We start from the raw sequence: 17,643 nt of genomic DNA, 5'->3' as shown, positions 1-17,643 counted from the left end.
TAATTTCTTTAGATGCTAACAAGCACGTTCTTACATAAAAAAGTTAACCCCCAGTGCAGATCTTAAACCACTGATGCTGTGTGCTCTTAGAAAAAAGTCTACCCAGTATACAAATAGCTGGATTTTCTCCTATTTTCAGCTTCTGATTGGCTCTGTGTCTACCCCCATGCACTGAAGACAGCAGCACACTAATTTCAAAGGATCAAAGAAAGCTATGACAAACTCTGGTCTTTCAAGGATTCTTCCCGCTAGGTAGAAACGAGTAAAAGCTCTGGTGGCTGCAACTGCCCATGTCACCTGAGCACTCCCACCCCCCCGTGTCAATAGACCGCATATATGCTACACATGACAGCTGCAATCTCTCAGCCAGAAGTGCTGATGAGCAAGGATTGATCTACTCGTAATAAACCAGTTAGAAACAGCAACACTGGGAAATGAGAAGCAAATCAATTAACAGCACATACTTTGTATTTCTTCCACTTGAAGACAACTGGTTCCACACTACTCTTTAGTAGCAATATGCACTGATATGAGATATGCAATTTCCTTCAGCTATAACATACTTACACTTACTCTGTTTACCTTCTTGTGGGGTACAGGGAGTAAGAGATAACCAGGCTAGGATTCCATTACTACTCCATTAGCGTTACATTACTACCATTTGCATTTCATCATCTTAACTTCATTCCCATAAAACCATTTACATCTCCAGGATGTTCTTGCCCAAATCCCCCCATTTCCTTCCATTTCCCCTTTCCTGCCCCTCCCTCTTCTCACCACACAAAAAAGCAGTCACGGTGCCAATATTGAGCCTCCGGTATGTGGCAGTTTCCGCTCTCTGCCAAGCTATTCCACACATTTAATTCTGAGGTGAAAATACTTTCCTAAGATTTCACTTCTACTCAAGTCTTTGTAAATGACCCCCAAGCACAGTTCTTCTCATGACATTATTTCCACATACCTCATTGTGAGTCACACGCAAAAAAATGCACTGCTGACCACAAATAAAGGCATAGTCTTTACTAGAGACATGACTGATGATGAGATATGAGAATGCAAAACTCCAGCTTAGCTGATTGCATACAAAAACCACTTTTCATTTAGTAGCGTAAGTGTAGTACAATAAATGGATCTGTAAGATAAGGAGAAAATAACACTTTGATTAAGTTTTCTGAGGTGGTGGTCTCCTGACTACTTGTTGAAGACAAACAACCTCTGCAGAAGTAGAAGTCTGAACTCAACCAGATTTAATAAAGCTAAAGAAATTATGTGGCTCCTCAGTTTACTAAGTGTTCCCTTCTTTGTCGTTCCTTGTGGAGGAGAACAAGAGAAACAAAAGTTTCTAATAATACTATTTGGACTGCTATGTTGAGTGTATCTTGATCTTCTTCAATTCTAGAAGCTGAACAACGTAAAAGCTCTAACCAATGAAACAAGGAGTAAGCAGGCCAATTTCAAAAGCTTGTTAGCTCCTACTCAGGGACAGAGAACAGATGAGATGAGATTTGAGTGCTTTACTCTGAACTTTTGGTTAGATTTAAAATTATCGATCAGATGAGAGTCATCCCGTTCTGGGCATGGCCACCAGTCCTCTCTCACTTCCAAAGAATGGAAAATCTCTTAGGATTCTCGATACAACAAGAACATGCCCAGGGGACACTTAACAGCTATAGAAACAGCATGAAAACCAGCAGATTAACAGCAGCAAGCCCCATTGTACAAGCTCACGCAGAAGCAATATGTCAGCACTGGTCCCTCCCAGACTGAAGAATTTTGACTGTTGATCTCCAAGTTGCAGAAGCTGCGGTAAAGTCTGTCATGCAATACATAGACTTACTATGATTTGCTATTCAACTCTAGCTCTCTAGAAATTACCATCAGCTGCAGAAAAGCTTTATGAGAAAAAGTTGACTTGTCACAAGTCACTCATCTATGTCTATCTGGAAAAATACTCAACCAAAGTTCCAACACGGATTAGATGGCAATCTAACAAGGCAACCAAAGTTCTCTTAAAAACTAGTCACTGAGGTTTGCTGTAAGAAACACAGACATGTCAGTTACTTGTAAAGCTTTAGGGAGTACGGATTCACAAGGATTTCTCAAGATGAAACACTTAATGGCTTCTACATGCCTGTGAGGAGGGTGAAGAAAGTTGGGACCAGTAAACCAAGGTGCTCTCAACCCTCTAGAAGGTCTCCAGTGGGGAGGAGTGGAGTTACTGACTTTCCTAGCTTTTATGTACACTCAGAGACACACCAACTCCCTCAGAATTCTTTTGGAAACCTTGAACAAAAGGGAGTGACAGAGAGTAACGTGGACTGGTGTAACAAATTGGTTCCCTCCACTTTCTTACAGGACTGATAGTTTTGAAGTTGGATGTCCTTAAGCAAGGCCAGGTAGCTACATGAATTACCCTCAGGAAGGCTTGAAAAGCAAAGGTGCTATTCAGGCTGAACCAAGAACTCGGAACTCACTTCAGAGCAGGTGAGGCTCCTTATGTAAAGCTCTGAAATGAGGCAAATATGATTCATGTTTGGTTTGTAGCTTCCAGGCACAGAGTTTCTAAGTGTATTTGTTGTTAAATAAATACAGACACCAAGTTCAAGACGCACTCCCACAAAGCTGTTAGATTATTTGTTCTCCTGAATTATGCATTACCTTCACTTGGTATGCAATTTTTCTAAGAAAAATACCCCACAAAGTCCCAAATTCCAGCATGTCTATATGCCATATGGACAAGCTTCTCCAACCGTCTGCTCCTCATGGAAATGCTATTTGTTTTCCTATTGATTTTATTATGTTTAACAGCATACTAAATCATTCCTAAGGTTGACAAGTTTCTGGAAAATTGATATATGCTGTCTAAAACTGCCTGAGGCAGGAATAAAACCAAAACAAATGGCTTCTTTTAAACTCTTGATTTGTATTACTACAGCCAGGCATACAAGTGCCATCTTGTTTGGTAGAAGAATTCTTCTCCTTTGTCTAACATCTAAAGCACAGGAAATCTTTAGAAGATCTTCTTATGGGTCTGCATATCGGAGGAAGGCAATTGTAAAATATCAGACTATTTGAGTGAGGGCGGGACTAAAAAATCAGATTGTCAGCTAAGATCAATGGGCCAGATTCTCTTGTGCAGAGGTGGAATGGTGAGTAGATGCCTTGGAATCTACAGCTTAAGGCAAAAGTAAAATTTTTAGTGAGACTTAAAGAGTTGTATTTAATTCCTCCTCTGAGAAACTGTACTTTGAAGTATTTAAGTAAGATCAGGATGAAGCAGGGTTTTTGTTTTTTAAATCTTGGAGGCATCACTATTAAGCACTACAGAATTTGTTCCAAAGATTGGACTGCATCATGAAGAGCATCTCAAATCAGAAAAAGCACCCAGCCAGTAATTTTTTCTTGGTTCATAAACTAAAGGAGTAGATGAATTAGAGAAAACAGTCTTGATGCTTTGATGCCAGAAATCTGAAAGCCACAAGAGTTCAAGAAGAGAGAATTTAAGAATCTCCAAAGGTCTGACAAAAACTGAGAAGGTCATATGAACACATTCATCCTTGTTAGACTCTCACTAGGCTGTTATGTAAAAAAAAAAAACTTGCACAGAAAAAATATTTTTGTGGGAAAGTAGTTAATACATTGGATTAGCTGACAAATAATGGGATTACATTTGCAGAGCTGAAGACATTTATGACACTAAGTCATAAACTTCCCATTTTGGTGTGATTAAAAAAAATCAGACGTAGAGATGACATTTTCCAATAGTCCCTGTAATGCCACAGAATAACGTCCTGAGTTCCCACTAAGGAGAAAACAAACTAGCTCACGAGTAAATAAGCTGATTTGTAGGTCAGTCCTCTGAGTAGGCAAGAGTCCTCCTGTGAATTAACAGTGAGAAACAGTCTCAAGGAAATGTGTTTCATTTAGAGAATATTATGATCATCTATGAGATACACACAAAAAATCAGAAGATGCTACAGTCCCCATGATATTAAAAATTAAAAAAATGAATTTCAGTAACAAAATAGTACAAAAAGAGAAAATATTCTTCATCCTAGCTCACTGAAATGCGCTTCAAGAGAAGATCAAGTTTATCTCCTTCTTAAAGAAGGCCAAGCAAATTGCTATACGTGTTTGTGCTCATCTGTTAAAGACAGGAGTTTCTGCCAACTTACAGTTGAGTTTGATGACTTCACAGGAACAAATGTCCAATACACTAAAAATTCTGTGGAAAGGCCACATACATCTGCTGTTGCTGGAGGCTCTTCTGCCACTATACCATTGCCCGGCCTTTGTAAACTTGGCCAAATTGGTAAACCCTTTGAAACACCACCAAAACAAAGTCTCTAGGTGGAAGAAAAAACCCTCATGTGCTAGGCACTCCTAGCAGGAAACAATGAGCATTCTTATTAAAACAGAAGTCCAGAAACGCTTTGCAAGCATCAACACAACAGTAAAAAGTTTTTTTTTTAGGGAGAATCATGCCTTCATGAGCATAGTGTGTGAAGAAAAGCACTGAAAAATCGTTCTCCACTCAAAACAGGCAGAAAAATCCATTATATCAAAGATGGAAAAAAAATAAATGTCAAGTTGAAGGAGTCCAAGAGAGACTAGAACTATTTTATTAAATCAGGAACAACATCAGGCTATGGGCTGTAGTCCAGTATTAAAGCTCAAGAAAGTGCATACCATTCAGCAGGCGAGACAAGTGCAGCCTCACAAGCTGCATCCTTAAGGTAAAGTGTTACTGATGGAGCACATTTTGGAGAGAAGGAAAACTAGGACTTAAATCACATGTAGAACCAGTACACTGAGAAAAGATGGCCAGAACTGTTTTTATTTTGCACGAGTATAGAAGAACATAAATGTCTTTTGACATCTTTGAGCAAAGTTCCTTAAACCCCAAGGTACATCCAAGCGTGTTAATCAATAACTGAACGAGCAATAAGACATGTAAACAGACCTTCTAACAATGCTCAAATAAATTAAAGCCAAATATTTCTGAACCATCAATACTATTAACAGGTACTCTTTTTCCAGTCTACTTTTGAAGCGATGTCATCACCGACTAACTTAGAGAGATCACTTTTTTTTTTTTTTTTTTTTTTTTACAACTAGGTACCCTCTTTTAGACTCTCAAGCAGAAAACAGGCAAACAGAATAGCTGCTTTTTGAAGGGGAGCAGTAGATGTGTCTGATCGTGCAGTACTGACTAAAGATTGAGACAGCAAATCTTGCACAGACAGAACAGATAAGAGATCTGTCTGATAGTCCACTGGAAGTTCATTTGTTCTGCAGACAAAATAACAAGGTTGCTTGGAGGTAATCCAATAAACTGTTCCAGCAATTATTAACAAAAACGATTCAAAAAATGTGGAAAAACTGTTAGATTAAAAAAAAGAAAGCAAGGCTGAAGGTTTCAAATTTTGTTCATTTTCAATGAACTCACTCAACGACTGAATCTCCAGAACCTTGCTGACATTACTTAACCTTTAAAATGAAGGCTCAATCATAAACCCCCCCCTCATAAAACCCGAATAAGATCCAACGTTATCCTTAGTCGAGGAATATCGACATTAAGCACTTTAACTTCCACTCTTTCTCCAGGACCTAACCCCAGGCTTCTTCTCTTCTTCATTTTAGAAAGTTTTGCTTCTGTTATGTTTCGCACTGGAATCAAACCTGCTTTTCCCACACCGATGTCAACAAAAACTCCAAATGGCGTTGCATTTTCAACTTTTCCAGTCAGAACAGTACCAACACTTAAGTCTTCCAGGCAGACAATGCTTCTCTTGAAGTCAGGTTTATCAAAATCTGTTGTAAGAAACAAGAAACAAAAAATTAAGACACTGGACAAAAAGCTTCCATTATTTTCTAAGGGTTGTTTCCAGCTGACTGTTTCTCAATAAGAAATCATCGCAGGGTAGCTTTAAGGTCCCAAATACTGCTTCAATATGTTTTTTATTTAAAGACCCATCTGTGATAAACAACTTATTTCTTGTATTTTATGAACCGCTTGAAAAGACTATGATTAATGGAGTAATAAGAATAGTGAACTCTGTGGCATGAAACTATCAGAAAGGGATCAGAAGCGTGTAGTATATTAGCTAGTGACTGAAAGTTTCTTGAGCTATGGAGAAAAGACTTGAGGTGACTCTTACTTGAGCTACAGAAATGATATGTAAAATTCTATTCTTACACAAATTTGTATACAGGAAAGTGAATACGCAGGCTCATCACATACTAAAGGGAAAAGTCAACAATGCACTGTTCTTCGGCTTGCTGTTCATCTGCACCATGACATCACACAATCAACTGCTTCCCATGACATCACACAATCAACTGCTTCTTTGCACTGACAACTTGAAAATCACAGACGCATGATTATAAGCAGATAATATTCAAACATATTAAAGTTCACATTCTGCATTTAAGGGCACAGACAGATCACAATCATAGAATAGTTTGGGTTGGAAGGGACCTTTTAAGGTCATCTAGTCCAACGCCCCTGAAATAAGCAGGGAAAGAGATCTTTTAAACTCTCCTGTTACTTGCTTACCATTTCCTGCTGCTGCAGAAAGCCCTTCTGAGCCATCTCAACAACTTCCCTTTCAGCCTTTTCCCACTGCTGTTTTACCTTTTCCAACACATAACAGGACTGAGATTTTCCACAGAGAGCATCACCAGGATTGCAACCATTTTCCTATATTTGCCTTTGAGACATAAAATACAGCCTGAACAAGTTTATAGCTAAAATGCACTGGAAAACCAGTCTGTAACTTCACCAGGCTATGGATTTATACTGGGTTTGCATGGCAAGGTTTTGGTAATGGAAGGCTACATTGTAGATGTAGTGAGAAGCTGCTAGAAGCCTCCCCTATGTCCAACAGAGCCAATGCCAGCCGGCTCCAAGATGGACCCAGGTGATGGTGAGGCAGGCTTGTCCCCCTGCAGCTCATGGAGCTGCACGCTGGAGCAGATCTCCACCTGCAGCCCATGGAGGACCCCATGCTGGAGCAGGTGGATGCCCGAAGGAGGCTGTGACCTTATGGGAAGCCCATGCTGGAGCAGGCTCCTGGCAGGACCTGTGGCCCCATGGAGAGAAGAGCCCATCCTGGAGCAGGTCTGCTGGCAGGACTTTTGACCCCGTGGGGGATCCATGCTGGAGCATTCTGTTCCTGAAGAACTGCATCCATGGAAGGAACCCAGGCTGGAGCAGTTCATGAAGAACTGCAGCCTGTGGGAAAAACCCACATCAGAGAAGTTCATGGAGGACTGTCTCCCATGGGAGGGACCCCATGCTGGAGCAGGAGAAGAGTGAGGAGTACTCCCCCTAAGGAGGAAGAAGCGGGAGAGACAACATGCAATGAACTGACCACAACCCCCATGCCCCATCCCCCTGTGCCACTGGGTGGAGAAGAGGTAGAGAATTAAACCACAGTTAAGCCCAGGAAGAAGGGACGGATAGGGGGAAGGCATTTTAACGATTTAGTTTTTATTTACTTGTTATCCTACTCAAGGATAGAGTACAAACCATTCAATCTGCCTGAGCCCTGTTAGATGTGATGCATTTCCTCACTGACAGTCACTAGCATGGTTATGAAGACAATGAATTACACTTATACAAGGCTACTAGGCTGCCTACTCCAGTCACAGAGTCTGTCTACAGTAACACTGAATGTACTGGATCAGCAGAATATTAATATTTCCACTGAAGATTCTCTTTTGCTTTTACATCGTTGTAAAAGATAGTCTATTCTAGTGTGATTTAGATGAGACACCACCAGACAAAAGGAGACATAGAAAATACACACTTTCAAGATCAGTAGTGGGAAATATTTATAAAAACTGCAAGGAAACTACTAATGAACCCAAAAAAGGGGGACAGATTATGATTTGTTATTACAAGTGTGCATCTTTGCTGCCTACCTTTATCTCTTGCTGTTGTAAGAGAATCCAGCTGTAAATTTCATTAAGCAACAGCATCTCCAGATGTTTTACTTCATTGCGTACCTCATCTTTCTTCCCCTCTGCCTCAAACTGTTCAGCACTACTGCAAAGTTTTAACCAAGGTAGGTCATGAGCCATGTGCTCCAATTACACTTGTTTCCAGGAACCAGTGCAATAAAAGAGCAGAACTACACACTACTACACTACTGATCCACAGACCTTTATTACCACTGTTTCAGCTTGGTCTCAGCATTTCCCCCTGTGATGGGGGGCCAACACAGATTTAATCAGTACAGAGTCAACATATTGAAACTATTTCATTTGTTAACAGCCATACAACTCCCCTTCCTATGGCTGAAAACGCCATGATTTAAGACAGGATTCACACTCCTTACCTACTGAGCTGGAAAGAAACATCTGACTATGATATAGCCTTTACCTTGTCTGCGAAAAGAAATGGAGTTACACATCCATGAAAATCTACTACTGACTTTAGAAGAAGAAAGCGTGCTGTTTTAAAACTGGTATGTAGAACAATCAAACTGAGATTACAACCTTCAAAACAAAGGTTTACCTGTTCGGATGTCAAAGCCTTCAGGCTGAGTCAGACCATCAATGATCAGCTGCAGTGTGTGCACCGTTGTATTTAGCCTTTTGGCTGTGCCTTCTAGTCCTTCCTTTTGAATTACTGCATTTACTTTTTGCTGCATATCTGATTTTCCTATGTCATTTGCATTTCCTCCAATGAAAGACAAAAACCTGGGAAGTTCAAACAAAGATACAGAGAGAGATTTGTAACATCCTTTAGCGGGAACCGAACCTTTGCTGTGTTTAGGGGTTTTAATTACTTTTGCACTGATGCGTGAACAAAATTTCTGATTAAAAAATATGAACAGTGAACAGTTTCCCAAGTTCATATCCTCTAAACTCATCAGTGATCACAGACACACATGGAAACTTAGAGTCTACCTGTATACATGTATCTCCTGGAATAGCTTACAAAACTAGAAGCAAAATTTCAAAATGTAAATCACTTCTCAGACCAACAATTTCATCTCATGCTAAAACTGAATCTGATTATGACTGAAAGATGTCTCTTGCCATGAAAGTCCCCGGAATCAAGTGAGAGTTCTATAATACTGTCATTTTTATTGTCACACTCATTCAAATTAAAAGGAACAGCAATTTAGTAAAACAATGACTTTTTAAAATATTAAATTAATATGAAGAATCTTTAAGCAAATTTAAGAAAAACTTTACATAAAATACTACTTTTGTCTACGAACTTCATGATTAAGAACAATTACTTTTTCAGAAACTAGGAAATTATAAAGTCAAAATAGTTACACAACACAAACACCCTTACTCTTCCCTATTGTCACATCCATACACACATTGCAGACTGAGACAAATTTGGACTGGCATTTAAAAAGGCTGAAAAGACATACTTTAAATATGTCTTGATCCCACAACACACTTACTGAGGTTTTTAGTTCAGCAATGTTGCTGTTGCCACATATGCTGAGAAGCACAGAGAATAGGTGACAAAAATTCACATGCAGAGCCTACTCATTATCAGTAGTGATGCCGTAGACAATGTTTACTTATCACTGAATAAACGTCATTATTTTACTGAAAGACTTAAAATAACGCAAACCAAGACTTTAATGGATATAAACCAATGAAAATGAGGATGCGGCTCACAGAAGATGAGCCACTTCATACTAAAAGCGGTTTGTCCTTTTCTCAGTAGACACTTCAGTTACCTGTCCTGCTGCCCTGCTCTGCATCTCACCACGGTAAAGCAGGGTACAAGAGGCTTATTCATGTCCCCTAATGCTGGAGGGAGACACATGGTTTTTTGTATGTTCTCCACCACAGCAGGTAGATAGAATTATTGTCCCTGTCCTCCAGTCTGAGTAAACATTCCTTCCAAACTCCTAAAAGAGATCCCTCCTTCCTGTCCTTATCCTACTTCACAACAGGTGTAAACTACAAGCCACAAAAGCAGTGCTGACCAGCAGGTTCATGCCTTGCACTTGGGAGTGGTGGGAGATATTCCAGCTCCGTAAGAAAGCAAAAGCCCCTGGTATTCAACCTCCCACCCCCCTTTCCAAAAAAGCATGCTGTGCTTTCGTCAAAACCTGAGGCTAGTATTTCTTTTGGCAGGAGACACAGTGGGGTGTTTTGTTTTGTTTTGTTTTTAACCTGAGGAACCCAACTAACATTATTTCAGGTGGTGAGTGATAATGTTACATGCACTGAAATACAAAATTACAATTTTTTTTGAGAAAATATAAATTAAAGGAACATAACCAAAGCAATATCCAACTTTCAGTGAAGCACAAAATTAATTGTTGAGCACAAGGGCAAATCTTCACTCCAAAATGTCCACTGATTTCACCAGGAGGAAGCCATCCATTAAAGTTGTCTGTCAGGACTTCCACTTTTTTACTGAATTCAAATGCAAGCATGACGATTTAAGTGTACTGTTAGCTCAAACACATTTTCACTTAAGAGTAATAGATATAATTTTCATATTCATTTTCTTAATGCATACAGATGTTTCATGTGGCAATGTATGAAGAAAAAATTAATAAAAATTCAGTGGATGATACTGTTCTCAGGATTTAGTAAATTTTGTTTTGATTGACTGCATGTCAACCTTTGATACCACTTCTTGAAGTAGTTTGAGGTGGCTTGGAAACAAAGTAAGTGTCACCACAGATGCTAAATGTACAATATTAAATTAAAAAAAAAATCTGTAAACTAACAACAAAACACTACTACTGCTCAAATATTTTGTCTAATAAGAACGTATACACAAAAAAAATCAGACCTTCTATGAAACCATCTCGTGTTGGTCTCAAAAGAGCACTAAAAGTGATTGCAATGATAATACTGACAATGTGCGTAGGTCCAGACGAAGTGCTGTTCACAAAATTACTCGGGGCTGCCAGCCGCTAACATGGATGGATGGACAATGCCTCACCAGAGCACTAGTGACAGGCAGCAGCTGCCCCAGCTTTGACTGACGTGCCAGATGTAACACGACAAACCCGACCAGCCTCATGACTCAACCTTCTAAATAATGTATGCTTTACCACCCGCCCCTGTAAACAAGTTTGCTGACATTCACATACTTGGCTTTATTTCACTTCAAATGGAAATCCAGCTCGAGTACCTCCAAGTAACATTTTTTCACCGTTAGGATTTCACAGAAGCACACTGACTTTGTAAATCGATAACAGGGTGAGTTTCGCTGCTAGTAAGTGCAACCACATGGAACAGCCACCGATGTATTGGAAAAAAAAAAAAAAAAGCCCGTTATATACAAAACAGTTGACTGTGTGGATAATGCAACCAGAATGCACGGTGCTACGTGCGGGCTGCTGGAAAGAAAACCAGCCCGCAACAGGACACAACCCAGGTGCTTGAGCCCTCAATTACTACCCATGAAAGTTATTTTGCTCCCCTTCCTCTGCCTCCCCCACCCTCCGGAAATCCCAGTGAAAGTATTTATCTGATATTAAAAAGGATTCCTCATCTAGACAAGGGTGGTAGGTTTGGGCCCTACGTTATCAGTTACAGTTGTTTAAGTAACTTAGTAACATGGCTACTGTTCAGAATATCATTTTGGCTCCACCTGAAGATGATGCTTAAACACGTGCCCAAATCTAAGTACATGAGAAGTCCCACTGACCTCAGCAAAATTGTTAATGTCCTGAGAGTCAGGCATTTGGTTAAGAATATTTCAGAATTATGACACGTCCTATAGGCAGAACAGAGCACTGTATCAAGGCCCACCCTGCACATACACGCAAAAGAAACAATGTATTTTTGTTTTGGAAATTTCTACCTTTTCAGGCTAGGTTTTGGTAAAACTTATGTATTAAAATATTTCCAAACAGAAGCAATTCCTTAGTGATTACTGATGCAGTTTTTAAAAATGCTGTTGAATCTAGTTTTATATTTAATGTATGATGTTCACTCAAATGAACATAGCCTGAGGGCACTTAGAATTAAAAAAATCAATATAAAGCACAAACCTGGCACATTATATTGGTAGTCTCTATTTTTAAATGTCATTTTAAAAAGTTAACTGTTTCCTTATTAAAACAGCAATGCAACAACTTCATTCGAGACCTATTTCAAGGTCAGAAAAAAGGATATAGTCAGTAATAAGACTGGGATGTGGCTACAGGGGGGAAAAAAGGTTTCCCTTAATTTACATATTTTGATCTTTGTAATGCTAAACTATCTCACTACAATTTTTGAAATATCTCATCCAATTTGTAAATGACAGTTCCAGCTGCACAACATAGGAACATGAACTTTCTGTGCAAAAATGAAAGTCCTTCAAGTATTTTCCTGGTTACATATGTCAACTAAATAACATGTTGCAGTAGTTCAATGTTTATCCACCAGAAAGATAAAACCTAAAGAAAAGTTAACAGAAATGAAAACGGGAAAGATGAGACTTTTTTCCTGAAGTGAGGTAATTCTTGTAAGATATACTATCCTTACTTCCTCAGTGTTGAGCGTCTGAATGAATGGCGAACTTTGTGTTCAAGGCACATCAACTCACATAAAAGCTGCCAGAATCTTAGGAGAGTCTTTCAGCACAGAAAGAGATTTAGCTGGTTTAGAGACTTTGAGGTTTATGGTTTTGAGATTTAGAGGATACTCACAAACCTCTGCAACCACCTTAGTTTTAAAAGCAATCTTTGCAATCTTACAGGACCTGCAGAGAATGGTCATGGCTAAATCACTGATGTTTTCATTTAATACATAATTTCATCCATCTTACCCAGATAAAGAAAGAAAAGTAGCATAAACGTAACAAATAAGCACATCATGTTCACTTAACATACCCATCTGCACAAAATTATAGCACAGCCCTTGCAATGCTTAAAATTTGCAATTTTGCAAATTTTAGTGGAATGTAAAAAACAGTCAGAAAAGAGTAAAAAGGGAAGCGGTCAGTAAATTTTTAAGAAGTTCCTTTAAACCTCCCAAAAAACTTCTTATAATGTGCAGGAGTTCGAAAGATTTGCAAGGGTTTTAGTCAGTCATTTCTGTTTTATGTAATCATTTCCAGCAATACGACTTAAGAGCTGGGAGTACTGGATTCATTACAGTAAAGCAACATGATATGCCATTACATCTTGTCACAGCGCACACGTGAATTAATGGTAATGCAACATAATGACTCTGAAAACAAAACAACTCTGCATTAGCATGTGCTTTGTCAGGTAAAATGTACACTCATGACAGTGGCAAACTTTAATTATGCAGACATTTATGTTTTAGTAACATTTCTAACGCAAAAGCAGTATTTGTATAATGCAGATGTTGACTGTTCTTGTTCTCACTAGTGATAAGGATCCTCAATTTTCAACTACTGATGCAAATTATATATCAAATTATATTTGTGCATTATGCTCTGTAATTAGTTGCTGGACAAAGAAAGTTAAAGTTTCAAATATATTTTAAACTAGTTATGTGGTTTAACCAGATAAGGATATTTAACAAATTTGTTTGTCCTCAAATGCACAAATTATTAATATTCCAGATTATCTGGCTGCATGCAGAAGACCAGAAAGCACTCAGATGTATACATTCGAAATGTCATAAACTAAGAAACAAGAAGTTTCTAAATGAGAAAAGCAATTCAGACATGGTTACATTGCAGCATAGCCCCTTTGCTACCATACTTCCAGGCATGCTGTTGTTAGCAGTTTTCATGACTACCAATATATCACATAGCTGAAGTGTAACCTGAGATACAAAACAGTGAAATATGATTAGTTATCCACAAAGAATTAGTACTACAGTTAAAGGAGATAACAACATTATAAGGATGCTTTTTTTTTTTAGTACAACCAGTAGGAAGTTATTTAAGTTTCAAAAATTTCAAAAAATGAAAAAATACCACTTGATTTATGGGTCTAGTAGTTATAGTGTAACTAAAGAATAATTCTTTCAAGTTCTTCTAATTATTCTGGTTAATTGTATGTTTTACATCACTTGAAAGTTTTTAAATGTCATCATCAGACGGCAATTAGCAATGAAAGCTTTTTCTGCTCTTCTATTTATTGACAAGATAACTTTCAAAAATATGCCCTCCAAAAATTCAGCTAAGTTAATAGTCAGACCGGAAAATGAAGTGGCCTTCTGAAGTGATGAATATGACTATTATTTATTGCGCTTAATGGTCCTAATTCTGCAAGTGTTCTCCTTAATTAGTGTTAGCCACTTCCTATTAGAAATAGTTCTAAGGATTCATTAATTTACCAAGCTTAACTTTTTTAGTCTTTTCAAAAAGAAACTAAAGACTTTACTAAAAAGCATTATTTTACACATTAAATAGCCTGAATACACACACACACGTACACACAAGTACAGTCTTATCGAAGTGGACAAACAATGTTTCTGATAACTTTGTAGTGAATTTAAGGAAAGGCATCCTACCACAGTAAAAACTCTTATCCTCTGTAAAATATTCACACGTACAATGTATCAAACAGAATACAACATTTTCTATTCATTGTTTAAACACCATACCAAGTAACTATTCCCTCCCTGATTTCTATTCCCCTTAAGCATAGCCTCAGTTGCTCAGTGACAACTAGGGGACCTGGACAGAATGAAGCCAGCCTGGCAGAGTGCTGGAAATGCCATCTAAGGACAAATGTACAGTTGCATAAAGGGCAGGAGAGGAAGACCTCTTTCTTTTGGTGGTCTCTCCCTAATCAGGGGAGCAATCAGGCTCTGAGCAACCTGATCTAATTGAAGATGTCCCTGCTCACTGCAGGGAGGTTGGACTAGATGACCTTTAAAGGTCCCTTCCAAACCAAAGATTCTATGATATGATCAACGGCTTTCCTTCTGCATTTTCTTACATGTCAGTACTTACTTTCAAAGCTAGCGAGTGCAGCTTTTCAGCATAACAACTGAGATGCTATGGATCAGCTTGCTACCTCCACCCATGTTAAGAGTAGCAGAAACAGCAGAGATATTTGAAAAATTATCAATCCATCTACAATGGAATATAAAATGTTATCAACATAAATACTTTGCTGAAATGAGCATCAGATCCAAATGTCTTACTTTGGTAAAGAATAAGCACATGAATGAGTGCTTTGTGAATTCTCTTGAGATTTTGGAGTCTTTCTGGGGATATCATGCAGCATTATCAATACACAGCAAAAAGTGAGACACGAGTCTTCACTGCAAGTCGCTCTGCTCAGTACATCAAAAACGTCTCCTAAGGCCTAACCAACCACAGTGAGCAGTACTATCCTTTACCAGGCAAGGTCCTAAACCTGGGTAATTAGCTAAGGACAATTTGCGTTATGCTAAATCACAACTTTAGATCTTTTATAAATACTGGTAAAATATTTCTAAGTCAGACTGAAATACAACCTGTCTGCCAGATGCTGCAGTCTGTGAGCATCAAATACACATTCTGAGTTGCCAACCTTTAGCAAAGAGCTTTTTTATGAGATTTAAATAAAAAAATCAGTACATGTTAAGATTCAGTCATATGAAACCAATGGCACTCAGCAGAATGATACAACAAAGAAAAAACATTGCATTGTCTTTCCAGCATTTTGGTTTATAAGCATAACCTGGTTGTAATGTTTTGGGACTTCCCAAATGTTTCCTTGGTTTTCCTACCAGTTCTTTTACAATATGTACTAAGAAACTGGATACGCTCTACATGTTGTGTTAATTGTATGTAGAAGATTCTGCCACTATAAACTGGTTTTCACATATAGATTTTTCAAACTTAAAACACAGCTCTGCTTTGCAGGAAAATATACTGCCTACAAAGTTTTTTTATTTTATTTAGCTTTTAGGAAATTCTGGTTCATAATATTTAGAGGTGTTCATAAGCTTGATCACTGCACATGACAAAGGCAAGCTTTGACAGTGTGAAAACCATGAACAAAAATGTTTTGGTCATCTGCATTGTGTTAAATCACCAGTAGGATGTTTTCCAATTATTTTACAGATTTTTTTACAATTTTTTTACATTTTACATTTACAATTTATTTACATTTTACAATTGTACAGATTTTAAGTTAAGATGTTTAAATACCATAAATCAATCATACCAGCACCATTTGTGCCACTGTAGTAAAGATTACATCAGTGTTTCCATTATAAAACCCCCTTTTTTCAGGGGTTTCTAATTCAGCCATAAAACTGGGCTCCAGCCTAAAGCTTGGCAACCGAAGTCAACACTTGGGAGCAATTCTTTTAACCATTTTTTTTTTTTAATGGCTTGGCCTTTCAAGCTACAAAATAGTTCAGAAAAAGGAAAATTAGTGGTTTCAAATTTTGGTGAACTTCTATCCCTCAAAAACATTGTTTTAAAACCTGACAATTTTCTATGTCATAAATCTGTAATGTGGACTGCTGCTTTTGGGTACTTTGGATAGCAGTGTTGGATAAAAATCACCAGCTTATTTTGTTTAAAAATAAATGTAATTTCTCATGAAAAATTTTAATCCAATAAAATTTTCACAAACTACTTTCTCATGACAAGATGTGGTAGACATTGCATGAGGAAGCCTTTATGACTCATTTATGCAGCATCTATTCAATTCATTTTAATTTCTGTGTTAAGAGGTATGCAATACTGTATTTTGATGCCTTGAATCAAATCTGTCTATCTTCAAGACAACAATTCTGCCCTTTGGTAGCACAGATCCACCTGTGAGCTTGACATAGTCCCTGACAAAGTTCTGCATATGCACAGAAAAAGAAGAAAGAAATACTTTAAAAGAAGCAAATCAAGAGAACTCCTGTGAAATGTATTTTGTTTAGAAATATAAGTATTAAATACTGATTCTAATTCACTTCTAAGAGTCTCAATTTTTCCTATGCACATTAATTTAAATTATAAGAATTATCAATTAGGTTTTAAACCGAGTTTAGTTCAACATGTTAAGAAGTCCTTCGGATGTTGGTTGACTTCAGTAAGACACCTCAAACCAACAACATGAACATGATTTGATCTTCAGGCTCTCAGAAGCTTTCTCATGAACATAGGCTCAGCAAAAGGGAATTAGAAGCCCAGATCCACCCACTCCCTATCAAAGTCAGCAAAACTTGTCCACAGCCCCAGTAAGCTTTGGACTGAATCCTCCATGTAGTCTGAATTCCTAGAAGAAATTTTTTTCTTAATTGACATTTAGGCTGCAAATTGGTTTGGAAAGCCATTTCCATAAGTTCCAAGAAGCTTAACAGCTCATACCCTTTTTTTGAGAAGTCATTTAAAATATACAATCATTGCTAAATTATAGCATTAGTTGCTTGAGGGAAGGATGTCTGGTTTATATTTAGTCCTTATGTCATCAGTGTCAATTTTTAATACACTTCTTGGCTTTTGTCAGTTTGCTGCAGAGCTCTATTTTCTTTTCTTCAAACAGCTACTTGCAATGAAAAAAATTAGAGATATTTGCTCCCTTCCCCACACCATTTTGCAATACCAAGCTAGCGCATGTTAATACAATCTATATCACAGAAGTTACCACCTTCATATTTAATGAGCTTTCGAAGAAACTGTCTTTTGCTTGCAAGAAAAATAAAAATACTTTTGAATATAGAGCACTTTGAGATTTTTTTTTTTTTACACATTGAACTATGTACAGATACTCATAAATGTAAGACGATGACAGA

General features: G+C 37.9%; 1 protein-coding gene across 1 annotated transcript in view; it reads right to left on the bottom strand.

Moving 5' to 3' along the window:
* Nucleotides 1-5,495: 5,495 nt before the first annotated feature.
* SRBD1 (S1 RNA binding domain 1) overlaps nt 5,496-17,643 on the bottom strand; it is a gene marked incomplete at its 5' end in the record, with an annotated part of 124,624 nt that continues 112,476 nt past the window's right edge. Inside the window, 2 exons of the mRNA XM_081997324.1 lie at nt 5,496-5,814; nt 8,525-8,709. Of these exons, the coding sequence (XP_081853450.1) occupies nt 5,525-5,814; nt 8,525-8,709 (475 nt within the window). The 3' untranslated portion in view covers nt 5,496-5,524. The remainder of the gene's footprint in view (nt 5,815-8,524; nt 8,710-17,643) is intronic.

Source organism: Phaethon aethereus (assembly GCF_964289735.1).
Source record: "Phaethon aethereus genome assembly, chromosome: 3".
Lineage (NCBI taxonomy): Eukaryota > Metazoa > Chordata > Aves > Phaethontiformes > Phaethontidae > Phaethon > Phaethon aethereus.
This window is presented reverse-complemented; position numbering and strand designations above follow the sequence as displayed.